The sequence below is a fragment of the Myotis lucifugus genome, unplaced genomic scaffold (assembly GCF_000147115.1).
Source record: "Myotis lucifugus unplaced genomic scaffold, Myoluc2.0 scaffold_0, whole genome shotgun sequence".
Taxonomy (NCBI): Eukaryota; Metazoa; Chordata; class Mammalia; order Chiroptera; family Vespertilionidae; genus Myotis; species Myotis lucifugus.
The window spans coordinates 11,324,195-11,350,094 of NW_005871048.1; the positions used below are offsets into that span (position 1 = coordinate 11,324,195).

General features: G+C 40.2%; 1 protein-coding gene across 1 annotated transcript; it reads right to left on the minus strand.

Annotated features, from left to right (window-relative positions):
* Positions 1-15,192: 15,192 nt before the first annotated feature.
* ARL14EPL (ADP ribosylation factor like GTPase 14 effector protein like) lies at positions 15,193-22,260 on the minus strand. The gene is made up of 4 exons (XM_014460679.2): positions 22,240-22,260; positions 21,896-22,000; positions 16,358-16,497; positions 15,193-15,461 (listed from the first exon to the last, which is right to left on the minus strand). Exons 2-4 carry the CDS (start codon positions 21,989-21,991, stop codon positions 15,239-15,241), a joined length of 459 nt encoding a protein of 152 aa, XP_014316165.1. The 5' UTR covers positions 21,992-22,000; positions 22,240-22,260; the 3' UTR covers positions 15,193-15,238.
* Positions 22,261-25,900: the final 3,640 nt, after the last annotated feature.

Consider the following 25,900-nt stretch of genomic DNA (forward strand, 5'->3'; position numbering starts at 1 on the left):
ATGGCGGCGCGCGGACGGGAACCCGGAAGGGCCAGGCCGCGCCGCCGCCCCGCCTGCGGGCTCCCGCCCCCCGGCCGCATCCCGTCCTGCGGTCTGAGGGTCGGGGGGCGCCACCGTCCTCCCTGCCTCTCCAACCTGTTCGGAGTTAGGCCTGTACCCGAATAAATTTATTTATATTTGCATATTTACTAATTGTATACACCTGCATATGGAGGTGTGTGTTTTTATGGATCATGTATGTCGCATGTGTGTATATATGCATGTTACATACACGCTCTGCGGGGCGCCACGTGGAGCTTGCAGGAGTACCTTCAGTTGTTCCTTGAGCGCCTGCTATGCGCCAGGCGCTGTGCTAGGCACTTGGGATACAAAAGAACGAAATTTCTGCCCTCTTGGTTTCCCCGCAGCGCAAAAGCACGGGTATTTGTTGCTCCCTCTTTGGGGTCCGACACTGAGCTAGGCACTGCATAGTGGGAGGGATGAAACGCCGCAGAGACTGCTATTAAGGATCTCACAAGAGAGAAAGTGGGGCAACCACGTGGGTTCACATACCTTGGTTTACCCCAGAAAAACTTGTACTGCCCGAAGGGGATTCAAAGGTGGGAACAGTGATGGGGCATCGGAGGTAGGATCAGTAAAGATTCCTAGGGCAGGTGACATGAAGAAGCTTGAATGATGGGTTGTGGCATGTGCACTTGATCTGGTGAAAATGAGGATATATTAAATGTTTACCAGCAAAGGAATTCTTGTGATGAGAGCTGGTTTGGTTTTGGTTTTGGTTTTGGTTTTTGTTTTTTTGTTTTTGGGGGTTCTTTTTGCTTTAAGATTACTGTCAGCAGAATGATGATTGATTGGAAAAAGGTAAGCAAAAAAGCCAGATAGGAAATTTGCAATAATCTATGGAAAGCAATAAGATCCTATGGTAGTAAAATGGCATTGGTGAATAAAAAGAGAGTAGATGGATTAGTGTTACATTTCCGCTGTAGAATCTTCCGGAGCTGGCAAGAGGTTGAATTTCATTTTCCTACCTAATTATGTTTTACTTAAATTATTATTTAAATTAGTTGGCACTCCTACAGCAGCCCAAAAACATCCTAACTGAAAGGCGAAGCCAGATTGCAAATTAAAAGTCAATAATCCCCACGTGGATAATTGAGTCAATTATACAGTGTGCTGAACACATACAAATACATTTAGTTCCACAGCACTCCACATACTCCCCAACTGGTGCAAGATGTAAAAAAAGATGGATCTGAATCTACATAAATTATAGGTTCTGATACAAACACATTACCCTACCTAACTTTTAAAGAATCCCAGTTCAATCGCCTTTTGAGTCATTTTCCATTTTGTCTTGATCCGTTGCCAAAGTAGAGCCACTAACCAGCTAAAACCCTCTGTAATCTCTAGTGAAGTTTTGGTCCTCCTCCGTTACCTTCAAAACCATAGCTAGGATTTTGAGTAAAAGAGCATCAAGTTGGAACAGAGCATTTAACCTCACTGTTTCCCATTCCTGATCTGCAAAATGGGGGCAAGAACAATGTCTGCTCCCCTGCACTGTGGTGAGAATTGCGTAAGGTGATGCATATGTACAAGAAGCACTCTACCCTCCCTCATTAAGCAAAGCGCAGGCTTCCAAGGTTTTAGCAAAAGAGTGTCTCCACTGGATACAGAGGCCTCTCATTCCAATTCTTTTCATTTTCACTGATGGGGTGATGATTTCTTATTGCCACTTGCCAAAAAGGCTTGATGCAGTAAATAATTTTATCCCTTAAATGAGACTCTCACCCAAAATATTTCTGTGGTCTCTGGAATATAGGCATATATATCCATTTAAAAAAAAAGTCCTTGTAGTTGTCTACCTGTTGCCACCTGCTAGAGAATAGGAAATGTACCTCCTGGAGACATAATCCCATAATCACACTTTACCCCTGATCCCCAAACTTGTCGGTGCATCTTTATGATGGATCCAGAGCCCAGATCTGCTGCCCCTGATCTTTTATGGCTACTAAACATGCTGAATGCCCCAGTTTCTTTCATGCCTTTGTCTTCATTGCAAACTTCCAACAATTCACTTGTTTCTTTTTTACATTCTGTGTTAGCCTGGGTTCTCTAGAAAACAATCTGATTACATGCTAGTGCTTCACCGGGTACTATAATTGTAGGGAAGTGGGAGTGAGGGCAAAAGGGAAGGAAGGAAGGAAGGAAGGAAGGAAGGAAGGAAGGAAGGAAGGAAGGAAGGAAGGAAGGAAGGAAGGAAAGCAAATACAAGGTGGTATGTTATCCAGCTGGTTACAGCTTCAAAACCTAGCTCATTTCTTGGTACTGTGGGGTATTCTGAGAGAGACTATGTCCAGTCATTGTGTCTTGGAATAGCCAGGAGGTAAGCGTGAGGGGAGGAAATTTATCTGCAGACTCTTTTATATCTCCTCTCTCTTGTTGGTCAATATTTGTCCTATAGCTCATACCTCCCCTGAACTTCTGCGGGATGTTCCTGGTGCCTCTAAACAAGCACTGGAAAATCCAGAGCTTCCGTGAGTCCGGTCTGGTGGAGCAGGAACTAAGTCCTGGAGCTGCAGGAGAAGAGGAGTCCATGGCCTAATCCCTAACCATACCCACCTCCAGATGTCTCCTTCTCTACCCCCTGCCCTAGTAAGGGTGGCAGCAAGTGGCAGGGGCTTTATGGCTATGGGAAAAGGTGAGTTCCCAGGGACCACTTTTTTGGAAAGCAAAGCAACACACTGAAGCCTAGGACATAGTAGGCTGAGCTTATCTGGGGAGGTACATACGGTAACTTGGAGACAGTTTTAGTCCTTGAGTGGAATCTCAACACAAGAGTTGCCTGGGTCCTGAGTGCTTCAGCTCTTTAATGATGTAGCTTTTCAATTCACATGTGCCTAGTTGTTTTACCAAAGTCTGTCACAGCACAGGTTGGAGTGAGATTGGTGACAGCCCTCCGCTGTGTCAGGAGAGTTAATATTTCCTTCTAGGTGTGATCTTTGTCCTGTTTAGAGCTTCTCCCTTTTGGTGGATTCCTTCTCAAGGACTCTGTGCAGTCTCCTGCAACATAGCCTCAGTCTGTTCCCACCCTCTCGCCTCTAGGCATGATTTATATCTTTAACACTCAATGAAGTAGACCAAAGTCTGAGCCTTTTTCCCCAGAAGTCTCCTCCAACCCTTAAGTAAACCCTGGGTACAACAAGAAGCCCTGCCCAAATCCATCCTTCAACATTCCAGCCACAATGAAAATGATATCTTTGGAGGAAGCCACCAGGACAATATCTGAGCCCCAGGAACTCAGTCCAGCTGAAATGACCTTTCAAGTAGGTTCTTGAAATACCAGTATATATTGTCAAATAGGGGGATACAGGTATCCCATTATGTACCCTAGATTGTTCTGTCAATGGGTTAGCTAGGTATCTGGACCAGGCCCTTCAGATTGTAAAAGTCTGTAGTCCTACACTCACCTTCAGTTTCTCAGGTGCATTTACCAAAGGTAGTTTAGAAGCACTGGCAGAGGACTAACACTACTTGCTACCCATGTCTTATCCCCAGATGACAATCAAGTACAAAATTCATATTCAGCTGCTTTGTCACATTTTGCTTGCAGAAGCCACTGGCCCAGTTTTCCCCCTTCCCACCAGGCCGACACACACCTCCCCCCTCCACACCATCACTCAGTGTCTAGCCTGTTTTTAGCTCTGCAGTCAGCACTTGCCTCATAGGTGTGAGAGAACCAATTGGGATAAACTGAAGAACACACCCTTCTAAATGGTTAATGTGTAATTGTTTGTTTCACACTTTCCCTCCGGATTCTCAAGGGAATAAAGTTTTGAAATTATATATTTTTATTTATGAGTTGGTTATGTGAATGTTCCTGTTTAATGTAAGATATATCAAGAATAAGGGATGCATGAATATAATGAATTCTTTGAAACTTGCATACCAGGTTGTGATGTAGAAAGGAAGCAAGAAACTTAGAAAGTAAAGAAAAAGTACTATTAAAGCTGCAGGCCACTTTTGCCCATAAAATAACATTATTTATGTTCACCCACCCTTAACTAAATGGAGGATTGGGAAGAGTATGAGAGGTAAGTTGTTGTTTTTTAATGTAGCAAAAATATACTTTGTAATATATGAACAGATCCCTGTCTAATCTACTCTCAAATTTAAAGTTGAAAACCATCTCAAATTATCACCCTTCATTTTAATTTGCACCTAGTTTTCTCCATTCTACCTCCCAGAGGCCTGTACAGGACTGATATTTACACATGGATGTGAGAGAGATTGAACGGTTTCTTCAGTAATTTTCACCAGTGAACACAGTTTGAAAGGAATGAGATGGTGCTCCCCATAGAGACAGGTTAAGCGAGGCACAATTACAGATCCGCTTCTACCCAATGACTAGTAAAGGAAATAAAAATAGCAAACAACACAAACAAGCTACAGAAAAAAGAAAAATCCATGCATCAACAGCACACAAACCAGGAAAGAAGCATAACTTAATCACACACTGGAAAAAAAGTCTGCTAAGAAAAGACAGAATATCTATGTGTTTTGGCTAAGCTGGAGTCTAAAGGTGATTTCCGATCTGTTGAAACAGACGCCTTCTCTTCCCTTCCTAGAGGAGGAAAAGAGGGTTGTCCATAAAGTCATGAGAATTCTCTAATCGCCCCCAGTTTGGAGAGGAGCAGAATGAGAGGTAAATAGTCAGCGGGGGAAGCCTCGGGAAACCCCTAGAGCAGTGGTTCTCAACCTTCCTAATGCCGCGACCCTTTAATACAGTTCCTCATGTTGTGGTGACCCCCAATTTCATTGTTACAAATTGAACATAATTAAAGCATAGTGATTAATCACAAAAACAATATGTAATGATATATGTGTTTTCCAATGGTCTTAGGCAACCTCTGTGAAAGGGTCGTTCGACCCCCAAAGGGGTCGCGACCCACAGGTTGAGAACCGCTGCCCTAGAGGCTGTGAGTCTGTGAGGGCCAGTGCAGGATTTGGTGGCGGAGCCTTCAGGAGTCACTTTTTTGGTGCCTCGGGGATAAGGGAAAAGTAGAGCGGTAGGCAGAAAAAACAAAACTCTATCTAATGTTCCAAATTATGAATAAAGAGCTAGAGACTTGAAAAGCAAACAGAAGAAAAAATACTCTGAAACAAAAAGCCAGTGGGGAAGGTTACATTGAAGGGCAGGGAAAAAACCTTCCCTCAACCTCCCCACCGCATGGTTAAACTAACACTGGCTGAAAACCACAGACGATCTAATCCTTCCCCGTACTAAGTGGAAATGGAAGAATGAAATAGGGAAGTGAACAGCTAGGGCTGACTCAGGAGGAATCCAGGGCTCTAGGTGCCACAATTAATGAAGGGCTCAACTGAGGGGTGGAGTATCTGTCCTGCTCAGGGACTGGTGAATCCTGATACAGGACAGTTAACTAAATCTTAGAGCTGGGAAAGTAGAAATCAAATCCACCAACAAACGCTACCCTCAGCCCAGCTTCCCCTGAAACTTCTGCAGAAAAGTAGATAGAATGCTATATTGAGCTATCAAGCTGGTGCCCTGGTTGAAAAACAGATCTCACATTAAAGCAAAGGAACTAAAGAGCCTTTGGCACTGCATCAGAGGAAACAGAGGCCTGGGCAGAGCTGTCCATGCCAAACACAGTAGGATGAGAAGAAAGGGCATGACAACTGTGCCATTGCCCTACAGAAAAATCTATGAGAGAGAGGTAAACCGCGTGTAAAAATAAAAGATTAAAAATTCAATCTGGAATAAAATATAACCTAAGAGACTGAAGAAAATCCCATGTGAATGCTCCTTAAGATAAAACTTAATAAAATAAGTTCAGTGGAACAAGAGCTAAAAGACAATTTGATAAAACAATACATTTAGATGTCAAAGCCACTGCAAAACCAAAGAAAGAAACTGAGACGGAAAGCTCACCATTTCCTAAGTAATGCATAAATTAGAAATAGAAGAAAAAAAACAGATGACAAAATTGCAATTTGAGTTATTGACAGAAAGGAAGGGCTATTCATAGAGAATGCAAAGGAAAGAGACAAACACAAAGTAGATACTGAGAACAAAGAAAAGCCAACCTAAAGATAACTCTGTCCCCAAGGCAAAGAACCCAAGAAATAGACACAAAAATATATTCAAGTACTGAAATAGGAGACTGACTCCATTTTTGATGTTTGGTTGCTGACAGCTTGCAAGTCCTCATCACTCCCTGTCCTGTTCTGCTCCACATCTGGGCAAACTGATAAGGAAGCCCAGGTGCGCCCTCCGTTGGCATTGGCAAGAGATCAAACCACCCAAGCCCCTGACTGCCTGGGAGAATCCACATCCTGGCCGTGATTGGTAACCACCACGAAATCCCAAGCCAGCCTCCCTTCCCTGCTCTCTCAAGCCGTTTTGAACCTGTCTAGGAGCCTCCCCTACTGGTCCCAGAAAGCCTCATCCTGTGAGTAATAACCATCTTGGTATGTGTGTGGCATCATAATTCTCAACAGCAAACCAAACTTGGGGTGGGAAGTCATCTCACCTCTACGGGATGATCACAACAAATATGTACCAGAAGACAATTTCCCTATAATGTTGGGAAAAACTGAAAGAGCATATTGTTTTCTGGAAGACCCTGATATAGAATGATGATGCTGAGACAAATTCTGGGAAAATAATCAAATATCAGGATAGAGAAAATAATTTTCAGGCCTCCACGTGAAAAAACTAAGTCACTTACAAGAAGAAAAAAAAATCAACAAGTCTCAGACTTCTTCAAAGTTTTAAGCAAAATACATTATGTCACACCAAGACACTATTCAATTATTAAGCAAAAGTCAGATATTCTCAAACATGATTGCATTCATAATGTTTATGAGTTCTTTTTAGGAAAACTGATCATTGTAAACAAGCCAACCAAGAGATTAATAAAAATAAAGAACTCCGAAATGGAGGTGCTATGGCATGTAGTGAACATTAAATCCATATAGAACTAAGATTTAGTTAAAATGGAAAGTATGTTTGTGAAATTAAATATATATATTTTAGCGTTTGATCATGTAAAATTAATGTATGCTAAGAAAACTAATTTTAAAATGGACAAAATAAGTGAAAGTTTTAAGTATTAATTTCTTAATCTTTCATGCTATCTTAAAACAAATATACTACTTAAAAAAACAAATCAATTACCTAACCCTGCTTCCTTGCAATGACTTTCCAGGTATTTAACTCAAGAGCAGTCCTTAACTAACTTTCCTACATGCTAATGTCAGCTCGGATTCTTCTGGGATTTTTTTTATTGGACAAACTGCTCGAAAAAGTTTTTATTCAATGATCATAAAGGTATTTGAAGACCAGGATGATGATGATGAAGAAGAAGAAGAAGAAGAAGAAGAAGAAGAAGAAGAAGAAGAAGAAGAAGAAGAAGAAGGAGAAGGTCCTGGTGGTAATGGGAAGACAGAGGAAAGGAAAAGTCTGATAGTCTCTTGAATTTATTTGAACAAAAGTTTTATTTGAACAAGGGTTCAAGTGGGATATTTGTCAAGTGGGAATGAAAATATAAAAATGATAACCAAATACTTAAGTGAAAAAAACTTATGTTACTACCTAGGAAACCCAGAAGACCTTTCATAACCATGCCCACTTTATTCTCATATTCCCCTCAGCATGGAATCCATGATGTCGCTCACCTTCCTCAAATATGTACTAGTATTTATTATCAACTCTGTGCCAAGCTCTGTGCTAGGGATCTGTTATTTTAACAACACACTTACAAACCAATGTGAGGCCAAGAAAAAAGAAAAAGGGCAATACCCAGACAATCAATAGGTCCGTGCTGCCTGTCACTACTTAAGCCAATTAAGCAGAGTCAGGATTGAATCATATATGAGCATTTACTCCAATACTGCCGGCAGTATGGGGAGAGCAGCAGGTCATCCACAAAAATCTGCTTTTGTAACTGCCAGCCAGATTAGAATGTGCCTTTTTAAATCAGAACAAAACAATCACAGTCAACAGAGCTTGATTAATATTTCTTACAATTCTAGCTGGTTCCCCAACATTCTATTTCTGCCCCTATCAATACAAAGTTGTTGTTTTTTTTTAAGTGCCGTGATTGATGTGAGCACGAGAAGGGTGGGAGCTCTGAATACACAGTGATAGCAACCACTTATCAGGCTATGCGTACTGTGTGCCCAGCATTGTTTTACGTGCTTTACAAGCATTATTTCATTACATCTCACAGCCAGCCTGGGAGCAGTTCCACTTTGACCGATAAGGAAACTCACAGGAGCGCTTAAGCAGCTTTCCCACGGTCACTCAGGGAGTGAGTGGTGGCTAGAGCCAGGATTTGAACTCCATATGCTAACTCAAGACCTAGCACTCTTAACCACCGTCCTGCTGAGAGGCTGATATAACAAGGAGTGTGCAAGTGGGCTGAAGACTGAAACTTCGCGATGAATGATTAACAAAATGACAACCAAAGAGGCTGGGAAGGAACAGTCAGAGAGGAAGGAGGGGTTGAGACAGTTTCAAAGAGCAGAGCCTGGCCAGCAGAATAAATAGGGAGAGGAGGTCCTTCTGCTTTAATCACAGTGAGGTCCTTGGGGATCTTGCTAAGGGAAGTTTTGGTTGAGTGGAGTTGGGGGGAGCTGATACCAGATCTCAGTGAGTTGGGAAATGAATAAATAAGCGACAGAGAAACAAACACAGTAAGTGTGGAGTGTTATTTCTGGAAGCCTAGCTGTTCAGATAAGGGTGAGCAATAGATAGATATTAGGCCAAAGAGACTTTTTCTACAATTGGTTTTCCTAAGGGAGAGACTTCAGCATGGATAGCGCATGGGCGCTAAGTTGACCTGTCTAGCTTCTCTTCCACCTTTTTTTTTCCCCCCTCTGATTTTTATTTGGGTAATCCTCGTCTCCCCCTCAATGCTCTTTTGGCAGGACTGCTAACTTGGTGGGGGGTGGTTCCCTGACCTACCCTAGGACCTCCTGACACTCTCCCTACAGACATCAAAACTTGAGTGATTGACACCAGGACAAAAAAAAAATTGGAGTTGATTCACCCCAGTAATGATGAGGAGCCTGGCTCTGGTTATAAAACCTATGTATGGCCGGACCGGTTTGGCTCAGTGGATAGAGCGTCGGCCTGCGGATTCAGGGGTCCCAGGTTCGATTCCGGTCAAGGGCATGTACCTTGGTTGCGGGCACGTCCCCACTGGGGGGCGTGCAGGAGGCAGCTGATTGATCTCTCTCGTCGATGTTTCTGGCTCTCTATCCCTCTCCCTTCTTCTCTGTAAAAAATCAATAAAATATATTTTAAAAAAAAACAAACCTATGTATGATTGCTCAGGCCTAATCTTAGACCTAGAAAACACTGCCCATGATGCAATGCTATCCAGCTCCACAGAGCTGCTTGGGCACCTGTTTTTCCCAAGGTGGGTTCACATTTCCATACATGTGGGGGGCCTTTTCTTTTCTGGCTTAAATTAGAGCCGTTTGCAGATAAAAACCATAGTTAACATAAGTATGTCTATATCCTGATCATGAAAAGCCCCCAAAGAGTAATAGTTCCGAGATATAGAAAATGCAGAGGAGAACTAACAGTGATAAACACAGTAGCGCTCCTGAAGAATCAGGGGAAATGGGATTCAGAAGTCATTCCAATCGTGGCCTTTGACAGGAGAGAAATGTGTTTCTCTGAACCCAGAGGGATGAAGGCAAGGAGAGGCATGGATAAAGATTTGTATGCGGATTTGGGGCAGGGAGGTCATAAGGATGTCAAAATTATCTGTGTTGGGTGACCTCTAACATTTCTAAGAAGGAGGAAACCTTGCTGAGAGAATGAAGAGGTGGGGAGTTAGAGGCTAAAGATTTAAGTAGCTGCTGTGGAGGACGTGAGGAGCTGATTGAACCAAGGGAATCATGGCCATGGGAATAGGTAAGAGCATCAGTCTGTATAAGTTGGCACTTTCCCATAGACAACTTGAGAAAGAGACAGTGGGAGGCATGCATTTTATCTGAAGTATTTTCTAAACTTTATTTTTTGCTCAATGTATCCTTTGTTTTCAGTTATAATTTTGAAGCAAAAAAGTACCAAAATAAAATATACATTTACCAAAATTTCAAGCTTGTCATAAGTTTGGAAACATTAAATTAAAAACTGAAATAAACTTGGGGGGGGGGGGGAGGGAATAAAAACAATCTATTCCAATAGTGGTGTCTTGCCTTCCTTGTATGTAACACCTAAATCACATATGAATTGCCAGCAGAGGGAGCCAAAACCACGCATGGACATTTTCTTTTCTACATAGCTTTTAGGAAAATGGATTAATAACTACAAAATGCAAATAAACCTCATCTTCTAAAAATATATGCAAAAATCATTAAAAAAATATAACTTAATGCTACTCTGCCACCAAATACTGCATAAAAAATTTCAAAGCTAGAATGAGATTCTGAATTTCAAATAGTTCAAAGAAGCAACATTCCTCCCTCATTTCCTTCCTCTCTCATTCTCTCTCTCCTCTCTCTGGGACATGTTTGGAGTAACTCCTCCAAAGCTAGGTAATTTGTATTCTATTTCTGTGGAAACATTCTGTGAGTTCTATCAACACTTTTTCACTTTTCATTGCTGGGAGCATATTGGTTCATACCGATTCCTGTTGTGTTGAAAAGAATAGGAGGGCCTCTAGCTCAGACCTCTTGAATCAGGCAATAGGTATGTAACCTTAGGAAGAGAAGGAGTACATTTTTTGTAGAAATTGTTGAAAAGGAATTGGCTGCAAATAAATGTAAGCGTCTCTCCATTTTCTGCATGATACCTGTATTAGGGTGTTTTGCTTTAAAGCAGGAGAATCCAACTTTGACTAACTTAAGGGGGAAAGGAATTTATTGAAAGAATGCTGGTTTGCATTATCTTTTCAATAGTCTATAACTAAAATCTGGGGGGAATAATTTATAATTAAAAATTATATAAGATTTTATTTTGTACTTTATTTCACAAATTTGAAAATTTAGGTAAAATGAATAATTCCTAGAAAAATGTAACTCTCCAAAATTAATATAAGAATAAAAAAAATAGATTATTACAATTTTTATAAATAAATGTATAATTAAAAACCTTCCTATAAAAAAACTCTCCAGGCCCAAATGGCTTCACTGGCAAGTTCCACAAATATTTTTAAAAAATTAATAACAATGTCATCTGAAACAAAGATGACAAGAAAAAAAGACAAAGCTGTCCCAACTTCACTGTGAGGATCATAAACCTTGATACCAAAGCCCAACAAGAGACTTCCACTTCCAGAAAGACATTCTTTTTTATATTCCTCTTGGTAAGTATAGCTAAAACAGTTTGACATTGTAAATAAAACAAATCAGACAATTCTGTAATGTGGAGAGAGGCAGGCAGACTAGATAGAGACCTCAGACACAGATGCTTGATGAATGAATGAATGATCATTAAGTGATGTATCTATTAAGCATGCACAGCTATTAAATGCATTATTGAAGAAAAAACAAATTCTGTCCCCAATCTCTTTGAAATTGTTCTATCTCACCTACACATTGGCCAATTTAAAAAGAACAAACAGCTTATACAAAAGTGAAGGGGGGAGAAGTCTGCTAACACTATAATCACAAAATAAACTCCTTGTTATACACGGATAGTGATGATAAGAGAGTCATTTTCCTCCCATGGAGTGAAGAAAATACTGTGGAAAAAGCAGAAGTTTAGGAAATCTGTGAATATGAAAAAGAACATTCCAAATCTAGGATTAAAGTATAGATTCTGAAAAGGAAACAAAGTATGAAAACTGCTTAGGCTAGATCAGATATATAGACCACTTTCCTAAATAATCAAAAACTGTTATAGACCCCATAGAGAGCGAAGGCAAGAAGGAAAAAGTAGAAAGGAAAGAAACAAGAATACACCAGGTCCCCATGGTGTATGAGGTGTCTGCTTAATAACTGCCATTCATTTTACATTATTTTATACAAGAATGTAAGCTAATCTAAATCACTCAATGCTTAGAACATACTAAAAGTCAATAAAGACTAGACAATCAAGAAATCCACACATCGAATGGTACCTGCTCACGGGGCCCTTGGCTGTACAGCCCTAGGGGGCATTCTTGGCAGTGTTGCCTGTCGTCTATGACGTGGAAGGCAACCCCTGCATGTAAGCCACTAACAGCCTTCATAGCCAAACACTGCGGCCTGCTCATGTCAATGCTCACGTTTCCCAGGCATTACAGAACCATAATCCTGATATCCACCAAATATCCAAGATGACCTTGTTCACTTTCCAGAAAAGCAAATAAATATATAAAGGAGAGATCAAATGATTTTTCCATTAGTTAGCATCCCCATGTTTATAGCTGAAATGGATCTAGGATACTGTGTGGGTGGGGGAAGGGGGGGAGGTTGGGTACAAAAGTTGGGTACAAAAGGACACTATGGATATTCTTTAATTCTTACAAATTAGATTCAGATAAAGTCATTCTGCAAACTGATGTGATATGGCATTCCAATTTGTATAAATTGGTACAGGATGACTTGTCTAAATTCTTCAGTTTGTAACAGCTTAAATTTAAATGATCTCCTGTGAAATAGCTTTCCTTACCATTTCTATACATATTCATTTAGATACCCTGTCAGCATTTAAAGATAGCCAAGCAGGAAGAGAAAAATCCTAATACAATGACAAGACAATTTCCTTAGTTAATGTAATCAGATAGTGCGGCTATATTCTCTGTTAATCTGAATTTAGTTCAAATAACTAAAGAGTTTTACTCTGTGATAAAATTGACACTTGCAAAATAGGTTTCTGACAATTCACATAAATTTATTTTTGCAATGATCATTTAGTGCAGGAGGCTTTTAAAAAATGCATAGACTTGACATTAGTCAGGATGAAATAACCTGATTTCTAAAAAAGTTCTCCATCAAATGTCTTACCAGGTCTCCGTGGTGTATGAGGTGTCTGCTTAATAACTGCCATTCATTTTACCTTATTTATTTATTGCGTTACCTTGGAAACTTACCAGCATAATTCACCAAGACTCTTTTTAAAGCAGATTATCTCATCTAATGATTAAGACTGAATGACAAGAGGAGACAAAAGGGAAAGGTACTTGGGTGTTATTTTGCCTAAGATTCTTTTTTAATAAGAGAATTGGACAACTAGTGATAAGGCAGTGTTTCTCAAACTTACCTGCTCTGAGACTTACCTGGGGAGCTTGTTTAAAAATATGAATTCCCAGGTCTCATCCCTAGAGGTGGTGATTCCTGAGGTTTGGGATGGGGCTCAGGAATGTGTATTATGAAAAGCACTTGGATACGTTTTACAATCAGGCCAATGTGGGAAATGCTTGGTGTCCTGGAGAGAACACTCACCTAGTCTTAGGGTTCTAAACACCAAGGTAGCCAGCTCTCCCATGTGTCCTTAACAGAGTCATTTTATCTCATTGGGTGTAAATTTCCTCTGTTGTAGAAACAAAGCAAACAAAAAAGATTGGTTGTAGTCTATAAACCCTGTGAAGACAGGAAGCAGCTGGGTTTCACTCACTGCTCCATCCCCTGTGCCTAGCCTGGGGCCTGGCACAGAGAAGCCTCTTGGTTCATAGTTGCTGATTAGTTTATTATTTAGGCAACCTGTAAGATTACTTTCAATGTAAAAAATTATGTGATTGTGAAATAAATGAGTAATAAAATAATGCATTTGGTTAGCTATTTATAAAATAACAATTATTCTCAAAACAAAACATAAACCAAGAAAGCCCCCCACTCCTTTTGACTAGTTTCAGGGCTGCACGCTCCTGGTAGGCATTTCAAAGGGTCTGACTCCGGTGATCTGAGTTCCTATCTTCCTCAGTTGCCGTGATGATCACAGGTAATGAACTGGAAGCACTTAGCACAGTGTTTGTCTCAGTAAAAGTGAGTTGAATCTGGAAAACTCAGTAAATTCTGTGGGAAACAGAGTAAGTTCTCCTGCTACACACACAGGGGTACTGTAGTCAAAATAGGTCTTCTAAAATTTTTGTTATGTTAGTCTCAAAATATACTGTGAAATAACAAGCCTAGAATTATCAGGAGCCTTCCCTGGGACATGTGGACTGTGAAGAAATAAATGCTTTTGAAAATGATTATAGAGGAAAAATAAAACGTTGAAAAGTTTACTTTCAAATTAAATACGCTTAATAATGTTTTAAAGCATTTATTCAATTATCTACTTAACCCTTTCCATACATTATGTATCTAATGTAACTTAAAGAAATGGTTCTCAAAGGCTGGCCCCACACCAGCAGCACCAATATCACCTTGGAAATGCAAATTCAATCTAATGAATTAGAAACTTGGATGTAGGATAATAAAAATCTATGATACAAGTCTACCAACTAAAGGTAAATGGGACTATAAAACCAAATTCAAAAAAGACAGCTCAACTTTCTATAAACCTCCCACAATGCATCAGATCTGAAAAAACACACAGCATACATCTATTCAACTGCATAGCCATACACTTAATTAGCAAACATACAACAAACTCACATTTGTATAATAACTTAAGTTTTCTTCTTTTGAAAACAAATTTTGAGATACTGAGCCTGAATGAAAACAATGTAAACCACTGGCTTTTAGGATATGCAAGTCCTCATTTCTCAACTTTACAAGTAAAATATAAATTTTTAATAAAAACATCACCAAATTTAATATTATTAAAATAGCAATAATAAATGAGACTATGAATATGCAATGCAAAGTCATAAGGTTTGGGTCCTTTTTTTAAAGTCCAAATAGCAATTCTGATTTAGAACTAGTGATGTGTACAATTCTAAGGATCACTAGGTATTATAAATGTATGATTCTATGTTAAAAAAGACTTTAAGCCAAAGAAATCTGAAAATCTTAAAATTACAGTTTCTCAGATGTACCAGCAAAAAAGACAGAGATTTTAAATTTGAGGACAGAGTAGAGATGGAAGTATTGATGAGAGAAACAGAGATCCATCCACTATCACAGTCTTCCCAAGTGAAAGAATTTGAGAAGACACAGTAAGAAGGTTATAGAATGACTGTCCATTCTACACTGTGTTACAGCTTTGGAGAACACGACTCTTAAGTATGCTTTTTCCAGCATTTCCCCCACCCCATGCCCTACAATTCACCAAGATAAATGGGTTGGCTTAAATGTAAAGAAGAAGATACAAATCAATTCACATGTATGGCTCCTAGTCAGGAACACTGAATGGCAGGGTGCTGATGACCTCTCCAGACTCGGTGACAATGGCATCGTAAACCCACTTCCGGCTGCAGCGGCACTCGGGCCCACACTTGTTGGAGTTACACTTGGGGCAGGGGTAGAAGCAGCCCAGGCAGTTCTTCTCCAGGCAGTCGCACAGATCAGCATCGTTACAGATTAGCCGGCCACTTTTGTCATACTTCTTCATAATCCTGCAAAGAAAAGGAATGACACTAACACAACAGTGCAATGTTCCTCAACACTGAGATAAATTATTATGCAACAACTTCATTAATGTGATCCCTTTACTCAGAGGAAACAGTACCCTAGAGATTACCCAGCAACACTTCAAAATATTATATGGCAGTAATGTTCTGGGAAATTCAGCCAATATGTGTTCTATAGTTTCATCAACACTGATATTATCAGACTGAACTCTTTGCTGTCTGGGGAGTGGGGCACTTCTCCATACATTAGTGATGGGGCTCAGTATCCTGAGTGTTTATTAGCCTTTTCTTCTATGAAATGTCTGTTCATTGTTTGGTTCATTTTTTTTTCTCAGAGGAAATTTACCTTTTAAAAAAAAATTAACTTGTAGAATTCTCTATAGATTTTGGACACTAATCTTTTAAATTATAAGTAACTTTTCCTACCTTGTGATTTGTGTATCATTATTTTAGGGTGTCTTTTATTGGTTATAAATCCTTAATTTCAAAGTAGTAGAATTTATCAAGCTTTTTCTTTGTGGCTTACTTAGTTTATACTTCTGATGCACTAGCAATCATTGTACTTATGACACTTCGTGCTCATTTGATATCTGAATCCACTCCCATGGTTATATTATTTCTCCTTCAAATGATGTATCTTACTTTTAATCATTTTTCCTACTAAATTTCTCTGAAGCTTTTTTTTGAAATTGAATTCTAGTTTGAGATTATCGTTTATTTCTTAAAGTTACTAACTTCCAGATACATCGGGTGACACTGTACTTTAGAAAACATATATTTAAATCATAAACAAGAGACAACCTTTAATTACTTTGCTTTGTCAAGTAGAACTCGTGCATTTTATTATCCCAGAGATAAAATAAAATAAATCATGATCTTACTTGTAATTCACAGAAAAATACTCATTCATCTTTGACATCCGGGCTTTCTTTTTCTGCTGTCGTGTTTCAGGATTAAAGTCTGCTACCTGGGGTCCAGGGTTTTGAAATGCCAAGCATCTTAACTGCCGCTCTATCTGTTGCTATGAAACAAATAAAACGTATTAGCAGTAAGAACTGGATAGCTTTATCTATTTTACCTTGTGTCAAAATAATTTTTCTGTAATGTTTACCATAATGGCATGGAGGACAGGCACTATTACCTAGAGAAATAACCAGTTTAATCTGATTAAGTTCCAGAAGATGATGTAAATTTTCTCAAGTTAAGTCATTCTTTCTGAACAAAGAAATCCATAGTATAAAACATATGTAAAAACAAACAAACAAATGGGAACATAATTCTTTTTATACCAGCAAAACACCAGCTGGCTCCTCAAACATGATGGGGATGAAAGTGAGAATTAGCATTTTGTGGTAGAGAAGGACAAAGGAGCAAAGGCCTTTCCACAGTTGTCAGCTGAAGAAGCCCAGGTAAACTGTGTCACATCACAGAGAGCCCAAGTACACGCAGTCCTCCCGTCCGTGCTCTGGGACATTTCAGGAGGACTGATGCCCTGGGAGTGTGGGCTCTCCCAGGGCTCCGATGCAGACCACAGCCAAATGAAGTTTACACTCTCAGTCAAAGCCAGATTTGAAAAAGAAAATCTTGCTAAAATGCTGTCTAGAGTGTTAGTGTAAATTTTCAAAAGTCTCTGGGGTTATTTATAATTCCAAATTAATGGGGCTTAATCAGGAACACAAGTAACAGATGCTTCAAGCAATCCCGATGTCTTATTTTGAACATGTGTCATATATGTAATGAGGGAAGGGAATGCTCTTTTAAAGGATTTTATAAGGATAACCTGAGTGGCCCAAAAACATATAGGCTACTATACAAGGCTACTATACAAGGGTATAGGGGTAAAAGTAGGTTTAGTTATTCATATGAAAAATAATACAATAATTAATAAATAGGAGGGATCCAAGATGGTGGCAGAGTAGGGGGACATTACACTCACCTCTTCCCAGAACAAAACTGGAGTTACAATTAAAATAGAGAACAATCAACCTGAATAGCCAAGTGAAGATTCACTGAAGAAAAGTCTTATAACCAAAGATTTATAGAAGAAGCCACATTGGGACTGGTAGGAAGGGTGGAGGCGAGAAAAGGGCTAGCCCTACTCCCACAAGTGGCAGCTGAGATTCTGGAGGGTTATCTCAGCTGCAAAGGTTCCTCCTGAGAAACGTGGGGCATAAACCCCAAGCTGGGTCCCCAGTCCTGAGAACCAGAGATGGGAAGAGGTGCCCACGTAGCATCTGTCTGTAAAAATCGAGCAGAGCCTTCCCTTTACACAACCAAATTTTGGTCTCATTGGGCCTGATAACTCCCTGAGACCCTGCCCCCACCATAAGGTGTGCAAAAATTCAGCAGGTGGCAGCTAGATTTGGTATACCCTGGGACATTTGTTGAATGGCCTCAGACCCAGCATTGGCTCCAAGTTTGAAACTGTATTGATCTGGTGAACACCACTCATCTCTACCTGGTGACTCACTGTGAACCTACCTCATGCAACTCAAGTACCACTAGAGGCTCTTCAGTGACTAAGCCTAACAGGCAGCCAGCAGATGGAGGCAGGTGGAGGTGGATCTTGGGGTGCCTTGGAACTTTTGCTGAATTTCAAAAGATGCTGGTAAGAGATGGCCTTGGTGCACAGCTTGGTCCTTCCTGCACACACTCAGGCTCAGCAGAGGCAGCCAAAAACTATGGATTGCTTTGTAGCTTCAAAGAGATTGCCCAGGGCCAGTCACAGGCAGCATCTGACATGGACCTGCACTAGAGTCTCTCCCAAGAGGCACAGAACCAACATAGCCAGTGGCCAGCTTTAGACAACATCAGAGCAAAACCAAATAGCTTCACAGGCAGCATATCCAAAGGGAGAACTCAACAGGTACCAGACCCTGCTGAGGCAAATTCTATTCTGAGGTACAGCAACTTGTACACTGAAAGCCAGCCAGTCTGAGGGTTGACCCCACAGATGAACAGGCTAATAGAAAGCAATACTTAAGTACAACAGGAAGGTCCACTTAATACACATAAGGGACATTGCCAGGATCACCAACTTCAGGTGGTCAAGGGGACTGCATCACTGGGTCCCACGGGACACTTACTATATAATGTTACCCTTCCAAGACTGGAAGTCATAGCGGATCTAATATATAAACAAACAAAATGCAGACAAAAGGTAATCAAAATGGGGAGACAAAGAAAGATGCCCCAAATGAAAGGACAGGAGAAATCTCCAGGAAAAAAAGCTAAATGAAGCATAGGTAAGCAATTTACCAGATATCCTATATTATAAAAAGCCTGTAGTCGTGATGCCCTCATGCCATAACAAACGATCACCAGGAGGCTGTGTGCATGGCAGGCACTCACGGGTGGGTGGGGCTTCGTGTGTGGCGAGGTGCGCACGGGTGGGCAGGGACTTGACGCTGCATCCCTGCGGGCACCGGCAGGTCTGGGTCTCGTGCGATTTTGAGGCGCGTGCGGGTGGGTGGGGACTTGACTCTGGGTCTCGCAGTGCCGGCAGGACTTGACACTGCATCCCTGCGGGTGCCGGCCCAGACTCTGACAGGAGGGAGGAGGGAGCCGAATACCTGCACCCAGGACTTGGCAAATAGTGATATTAAAATATTTCTTCTAATTAATTCCCTTTCAATGTGCACAAATTCGTGCACCAGGCCACTAGTAGAGTTCATAAAAACAATTATAAGGATGCTCAAGGAACACAGTGAAAAATTCAACAAAGAAATGGAAGATTAAAAAATGTCACAGAAACCATAAAAAAATAACCAGTCAGAAATGAAGAATACAATATCTGGTTAAATGAAGCAGAAGATGGAACAAGCGATTTGGAAATGATAGTAGAAAACACCCAATCAGAGCAGCACAAAGAAAAACAAATTTAATGAAAACAGTTTAAGGAACCTTTGGGATGACATGAAGCATAACAACATCCATATCTCAGGAGTACCAGAAGAAAGAGAGAAAGAGCAAGGGATTGAGAAACAATCTGAAGAAATAATGACTGAAAACTTCCACAACCTGAAGAAGGAAAAAGACCCATGTCTAGGAGGTATCACGCGACCTGATATAGAACAACACTATAAGGCCATAGTGATCAAAACAGCATGGTATTGGCATAAAAGCAGACACATAAATCAATGGAACAGAATAGAGAGCCCAGAAATAAACCCATGCCTTTATAGTCAATTAATATTTGACAAACAAGGCAAGGACATACAATGGGATAAAGATAGACTATTCAATAAATGGTGTTACAAAAACTGGACAGATAAATGGGAAAAAAATGAAACTAGACCATCTTCTTACACCATAGAGAAGAACAAACTCAAAATAAATTAAAGATTTAAATGGCAGACCTTGAAATCATAAAGAAGAAAACATAGGCAGTAAAAATCTCAGACATTTCTTGTAGCAATATTTTTTCTGATATATCTCCTTGGGCAAAGGAAACAAAATAAAAAATTAAAAAATGGGATTACATCAAACTAAAACGTTTTTACACAACAGAGGAAATCATCAACAAAATGAAGACAACTTCTTGGAATATATCCCAAGAAACCAGAAACACCAATCAGAAAGGATATATGCACCCATATGTTCATAGCAGCACAATTCACCATAGCTAAGATCTGGAAACAGCCTAAGTGCCCATCAGTAGATGAATGGATTAGAAAACTGTGGTACATCTACACGATGGAATACTATGCTGCTGTAAAAAAGAAGGAACTCTTACAATTTGCAACGGCATGGATAGAGCTGGAGAGCATTATGCTAAGTGAAATAAGCCAGTCAATGAAGGAAAAATACCACATGATCTCACTCATTCATGGATAATAGAGACCATTATAAACTTTTGAACAATAATAGATACAGAGGCAGAGCTGCCTCACACAGATTGTCAAACTGCAGCGGGAAGGCCGGGGAGGGTTGGGGGGCAGGAGGGAGGGGGGTAAGAGATCAACCGAAGGACTTGTATGCATGTATATGAGCATAACCAATGGACATAAGACACGGGGGGGTAGGGGAAGCCGGGGTATTGTCAAGGGCAGGGGGAAAAAAGGACACATATGTAATACCCTTTGTAATGCTTTAAGCAATAAAAATAAATAAATAAATAAATAAATAAATAAATGAAGACAACTTACTGAATGGGAGAACATATTCGCCAATGATATATTTGATAAGAGGTTAATATCTAAAATTTGTAAAGAACTTTATACAACTCAACACCAAAAAACCCAAACAATCCAATTAAAAAATGGGCAAAGGACCTGAATTAAAACTTCTCCATTTAGGACATACAGATGGCCAATAGATATATGAAAAGATGCTCAACATCAGTAATCAACAGAGAAATGCAAATAAAACCACAATAAAACATCACCTCACACCTCAGAATGGCTATCATCAATAAATCAACAAACAAGTGTTAGCAAGGTTGTGCAGAAAAGGAAACCCTGATGGACTGTTGATGGGAATGCAGATTGGTGTAGCCACTGTGAAAAACAGTATGGAGTTACCTCAAAAAATTAAAAATGGAACTGCCTATGACCCAATGATTCCACTTCTGGGTATATATCCAAAGAAACTTGAAACACAACTTGAACATTGAAAAATATATGCGCTCCCCTATGTTTATTGCAGCGTTATTTAAAATAGCCAAGATTTGTACAAAGCCCAAGTGCCACCAGTAGATAAGTGAATAAGAAAGCTGTGGTAATTTACACAATGTAATACTACTTAGTCTTAAAAAGTAAGAAAATCTTACCTTTTGTGACAGCATGGATGGACCTGCAGAGTATTTTGCTAAGTGAAATAAGCCAGTCAGAGAAAGACAAGTACCATATGATTTTGCTCATATGTGGAATCTAATGAATAAAATAAACTAACTAACAAAATAGAAACATACTCATAGATACATAGATCAGGCTGACAGCTGTAAGAGGGAAGGGGGGTTGAGAACTGGGTGAAAAAGGTGAAGGGATTAAGAAAAAAAAAACCTCATAGACACAGACAATAATACAGTGATTAAAAGGGGGGATAAATGTTGATGGAAGAGATTTTACTTGGGGTGGTGAACACATAATACAATATGAAGATGATGTATTATATAGCTGTACACCTGAGGCCTATATACTAGTAATTTTATTAATCCATGTCATTCTAATAAACTCAATACAAGAATTAATAAAAATTCTGAAACTGAGAGGCACAGCGGAGATACATGAGGTGCGACCAGCTTAGCGATGAGTAGAGTTAAGAGGAAGAAAAGCCCCATCATTATGGGGAGGGGGCAGAAATCCTCTGTGAGGAGTCCTGAGTTAGCCCACCTTTCCCTGCAAATCTGGGGCCTCTCAGGAACCCCCATGCTGGAAACTCCCCAAATTCCATGGAATCGTAATATCCATACACCATACCAGTTGCTTTTGTCCGATTTGACAATTTTTCTCAGGAGAACTTTGACCTGTGTGTCCCTCTTCAGTGGAAGTAGTTTTTTCTGGCTGTTCACTCATTTCTGATCACTAAAAAAGGTAAGTAGAAAAAAGTAAAACACATTAATTTCATGCATCCCCAGTAACTTAATCCTGTGTGTTCCACTTCTATGGGAATGTATGCACAGGTGACCTAGTTTGCCTCATTTGGATATACCAATACAGACGTCAAAGGGTACTTTATTATTTAGGCCGAGCTTAAACCAAAACTAAGAAGAGAGGAGACACAGGAGACAAACAGAGTACAAGAATCACACAGGTTTATTTACCAGAGAGCTGATGGGTTTCAGTCCTTGGCAGGCCACCCGGAGACACTCGCTGACAGAGACACACGGTCGTCAGATACGCAGCTGCAGGTGCTCGGTCTCTTGACACAAAGAGAGGCCTCTAACAATCTGGGCTCAGGGCAGAGCAGGAGTGGCAGAAGTTCCAGGGGTAAGGAGAACGTCTCGTCTGTGGAGGGCAGACAGGTGTCTGACTGCTGGTGTGAGAGTCCTTCTTTTATACCCGATGGATGGGCTTCTTCAGTGTCTCTTATCAGTGTGCTCCGGGGGTGCCTTCTGGGCTTATCGGGGTACACACGCAGGGGTTTGCAAAGTACTTATCTGGGATGCACACACACACACACACACAGGTTAAGTTTCACTTCTAATACAAAATGAAGTTATGCCTCCAATATAAGATGGAGTTTTAGAATGAACTTTATAATACCAAACCACACACTAATACAATTTTATTTCCTATCACTATAAATTCAAACTTATTACTATAACACTGTGACTTTCCTGCTCTCTTCCTACATCTTTCTTTCAAAGCCAGACCTCCATCTGCACACCTGGTTTCTTTTTTACCACTCACTCTTTTGTTCTTGTTTGTTTTGTTTGTGCATTTATTTTGATTTTTAGGTTCCACATATAAGTGAAATCATGTGGGATTTATCTTCCTTTGTCTCACCACTCACTCTCAAATCCTGCATTTGACTCCCCTGTCCACTTTACTGATGCTCTCCTTTGCCAGTGTCCCATGAGCAAATCAATGGCACCTCTTACAGTTCTTAGCATCGCAGACCTCACTGGACCAGACAAAACTAGGACCACCATCTACTGCTTAACAAAACGGAATTCTTAGATCTCTATTTTGCCCCTTTATATTCCCTTTAAAAAAGGTAAGACACATCAATGTTATATATCCCCAGTAAGTTTGTGAAAATCTTATCCACTCCCACGGTTTCAGTTGTCTCTTCTTCAGAGACCTTTCCCCAGGCTGACCTCCTGAAAATCTTCTAATACAACTTGTGCTAAATGGAAGTAATCATTTTCCCATAAATCTTAGCTGCTAAGATGCTTATAATTTACTTTGAAATACTTCAGTATGTATCCAAGGGTGCTCCGTGATGTGGTGTGTGCGCGCGGCGTGCGCGCGCGCACGCATGTGTGTGTGACTTAGGTGAAGCTAACATAGGATGCTAATCACAAATGCACCATCCAGGCTCTCTGCAGGTTCTGTCAGAAAGGACCACCCACCCTCGAGAGGAGGCTTCCACAGCCCTGCTGCTTTCCCTCTCTCTCTCTGTCAACTGCTGGCACTGACTATAGTGTCCCGTTTCTACCAAAGGAAACTAAGAATTATGCTTTGCCAAGATGGCCTGGGTCCTTTGGCACCACCACTTGCCTGCCAACTGGAAATTCCATTTCTGTCAATGTACCTTCATTCTCCCTGTGTCTAGAGTCACTAGACATTGACTGCTCACTTTTCTGTATCCCCCATCCAATTAATTCTCAACGTTAGGTTAGGAAGTTGAGTTTTCCCTCCCAATATTCCTAATATTGATTTTTCCTGTCCACTCCCTGTCAGGTGTTACCCACCCTGAAGACAGTAGTACTACTAATAGTACCTTGCCCTTGGCCAGAACAGCCTGAATGTTCCTGTCAGCTTGACTGAAATTCAGACAGGCTTCTTCCAGACTGTGTCCCTGACCTCCCTCTTCTTGGAGCACTTACTTCCCAAAACTTGTAATTATAAATTCTTTTTCTTCCCCATCGAGATGTAAGTCATCTCCCAGATTCTGTCACTTTTACAACCCAGCAAGGCCTTTCTCAAGGATTAGGAGCCATCCCTTAGAAATGTAACCAGCTGGAAAGATAGTGTCCCTATTTGCCAGTCTCTGGGGGAAGGTAGAAGCCTAACTGGCTAATTGGTGGGCACCGATTAGCAAACACAGGCGGCCAAATCACAGAGATAAACATTTGCAAACTTGGGAATAAGTCAATGTGCTCTATACATCCCACTGACCTATCTCTTTCCTAAAATACGCTAGTTTTTTCCTTTTCCCTTTGGTTTACGTGGAGTTGAGTTCAGACTGAGTTCTGGTTTCTCTCCCCAATACAATAGCCTTGAATAAAGTCATCACAGTCTGTTTAACTTTGTCCAGTGCAATTTTTGCTTTGACATTCTCACATTCAGTTTCTCATCTGATCAGACCAACATTCCTGTGGAGTATTTTCCAACTTGTCTGAAGATAAAATCACATGGAGCAGTTTTAAAAATGACAAATTCCAGACCTACTGGGGATATAATTTGCAGAGCAGAATCTTGGAAACCTGTGTAATTAATAAGCTCTCCTAGTGAATCCTATTCTTAGGCATATGGAAGATGTTACGATAGGGAAAGCAGAGATAATTTTATCCATCTGTCTTGCCACCTGATTATCAAACTATTGTCCATATTTACTTCCCACACCCAATTCAACTAAAAACATGTGGTCATGTTGATATTCCTACATCAGAAATTTCTTTATCTCATTCTTACTAAAAGATTTCACTGACTCCCTCTGTCAATAATGTTCCACATTCCTGGCATATCAGTGAAGATCCATCACAACCATCTTCAATCTACCTGTCTAGGCTCATAGTCCCTCATTCTTTCACTTGGGCCAAAGCTAGCTGACTCTCCACTTCTTGAACACACTTTCCATCTCTTACCTAACTGAGCCTTCCCATTTGAACTCTGATCTACTTCTCTGCTCCAAGAAGCCTCTCCATCACTCTAGAATTCCAAGATCCCTTTCTCTCTGTTTATAGCTTCCTCAAGAAAATTCCCCCCAAAGGGCCCTAAGCCCTCTAGCATCTTCATGTAACAAATTTTCCTCCCCCTGGGAATATGGATGACCTTGTGATCACCTTTGAAAGCAAGAACTGTTCCTGAAGAGGCATCCATTTAACTGCTTTGGGAGAAATGAATAGTTTATACAAATACTCTCCCTGAGATGTCTTTGTTTAAGTCCTTGTAGAATGTTGGTCTCCACAAATAGATTAGAGGGAAAACTTGCTCCTTTGTATTCCAAATAAAACAAAAGAAAATTATAATAGAACCTCAGCAGGGACTAAAACTGTAATTGGATTTATTACAAGCCCAAAATATCTGTCCTAGGAAAAGTAATAAAAAGTTTCAGAAGTCCCCCTTTTCCCAGCTTGGTATTCCCAAGCAGGGGTTCTTAACCAGAGAGTGAATGCAGGGGGCCTTCAGCTTGGATCAATAAAGAATATATATACTTATTTTCACTAATTTCTAACTGAAATTCTAGCATTTCCTTCTATTATAATGCAACCAACAAACCTCAACCATGGTAGCAATACTTGTGACTTGGTTACCTATGAAAGCACAGATGGTTTCATAACCCATCAGAGTTGTTATAGATAGGTCAAAATGTTATTTGTGCTTATCACTTCTTCAAAACAATGGTAGTTCTTAGACTAGATGCTAGATTTTGTTATATGTTAATAATGAAACACATATATAACTATTACAAATTGTTTTTAACATTTTGAAGTGTTAGACCACAGAGCAGAGACGATGGGCCAGGTACAGAAGCTCACCAGATGCCTGGCAGGTGACAAAACTAGAAAAACAAGAACCTCACCTCCAGGGTAA

What these genes read in the sequence shown, in the direction of transcription:
- ARL14EPL (XM_014460679.2), bottom strand. Translation starts at nt 21,991, where the DNA reads ATGAGTGAACAGCCAGAAAAAACTACTTCCACTGAAGAGGGACACACA. An exon ending in AAATCGGACAAAAGCAACTG is followed by an intron (nt 16,498 to 21,895) that starts GTATGGTGTATG and finishes TTTGTTTCATAG; the next exon opens with CAACAGATAGAGCGGCAGTT. An exon ending in TATTTTTCTGTGAATTACAA is followed by an intron (nt 15,462 to 16,357) that starts GTAAGATCATGA and finishes TTTTCTTTGCAG; the next exon opens with GATTATGAAGAAGTATGACA.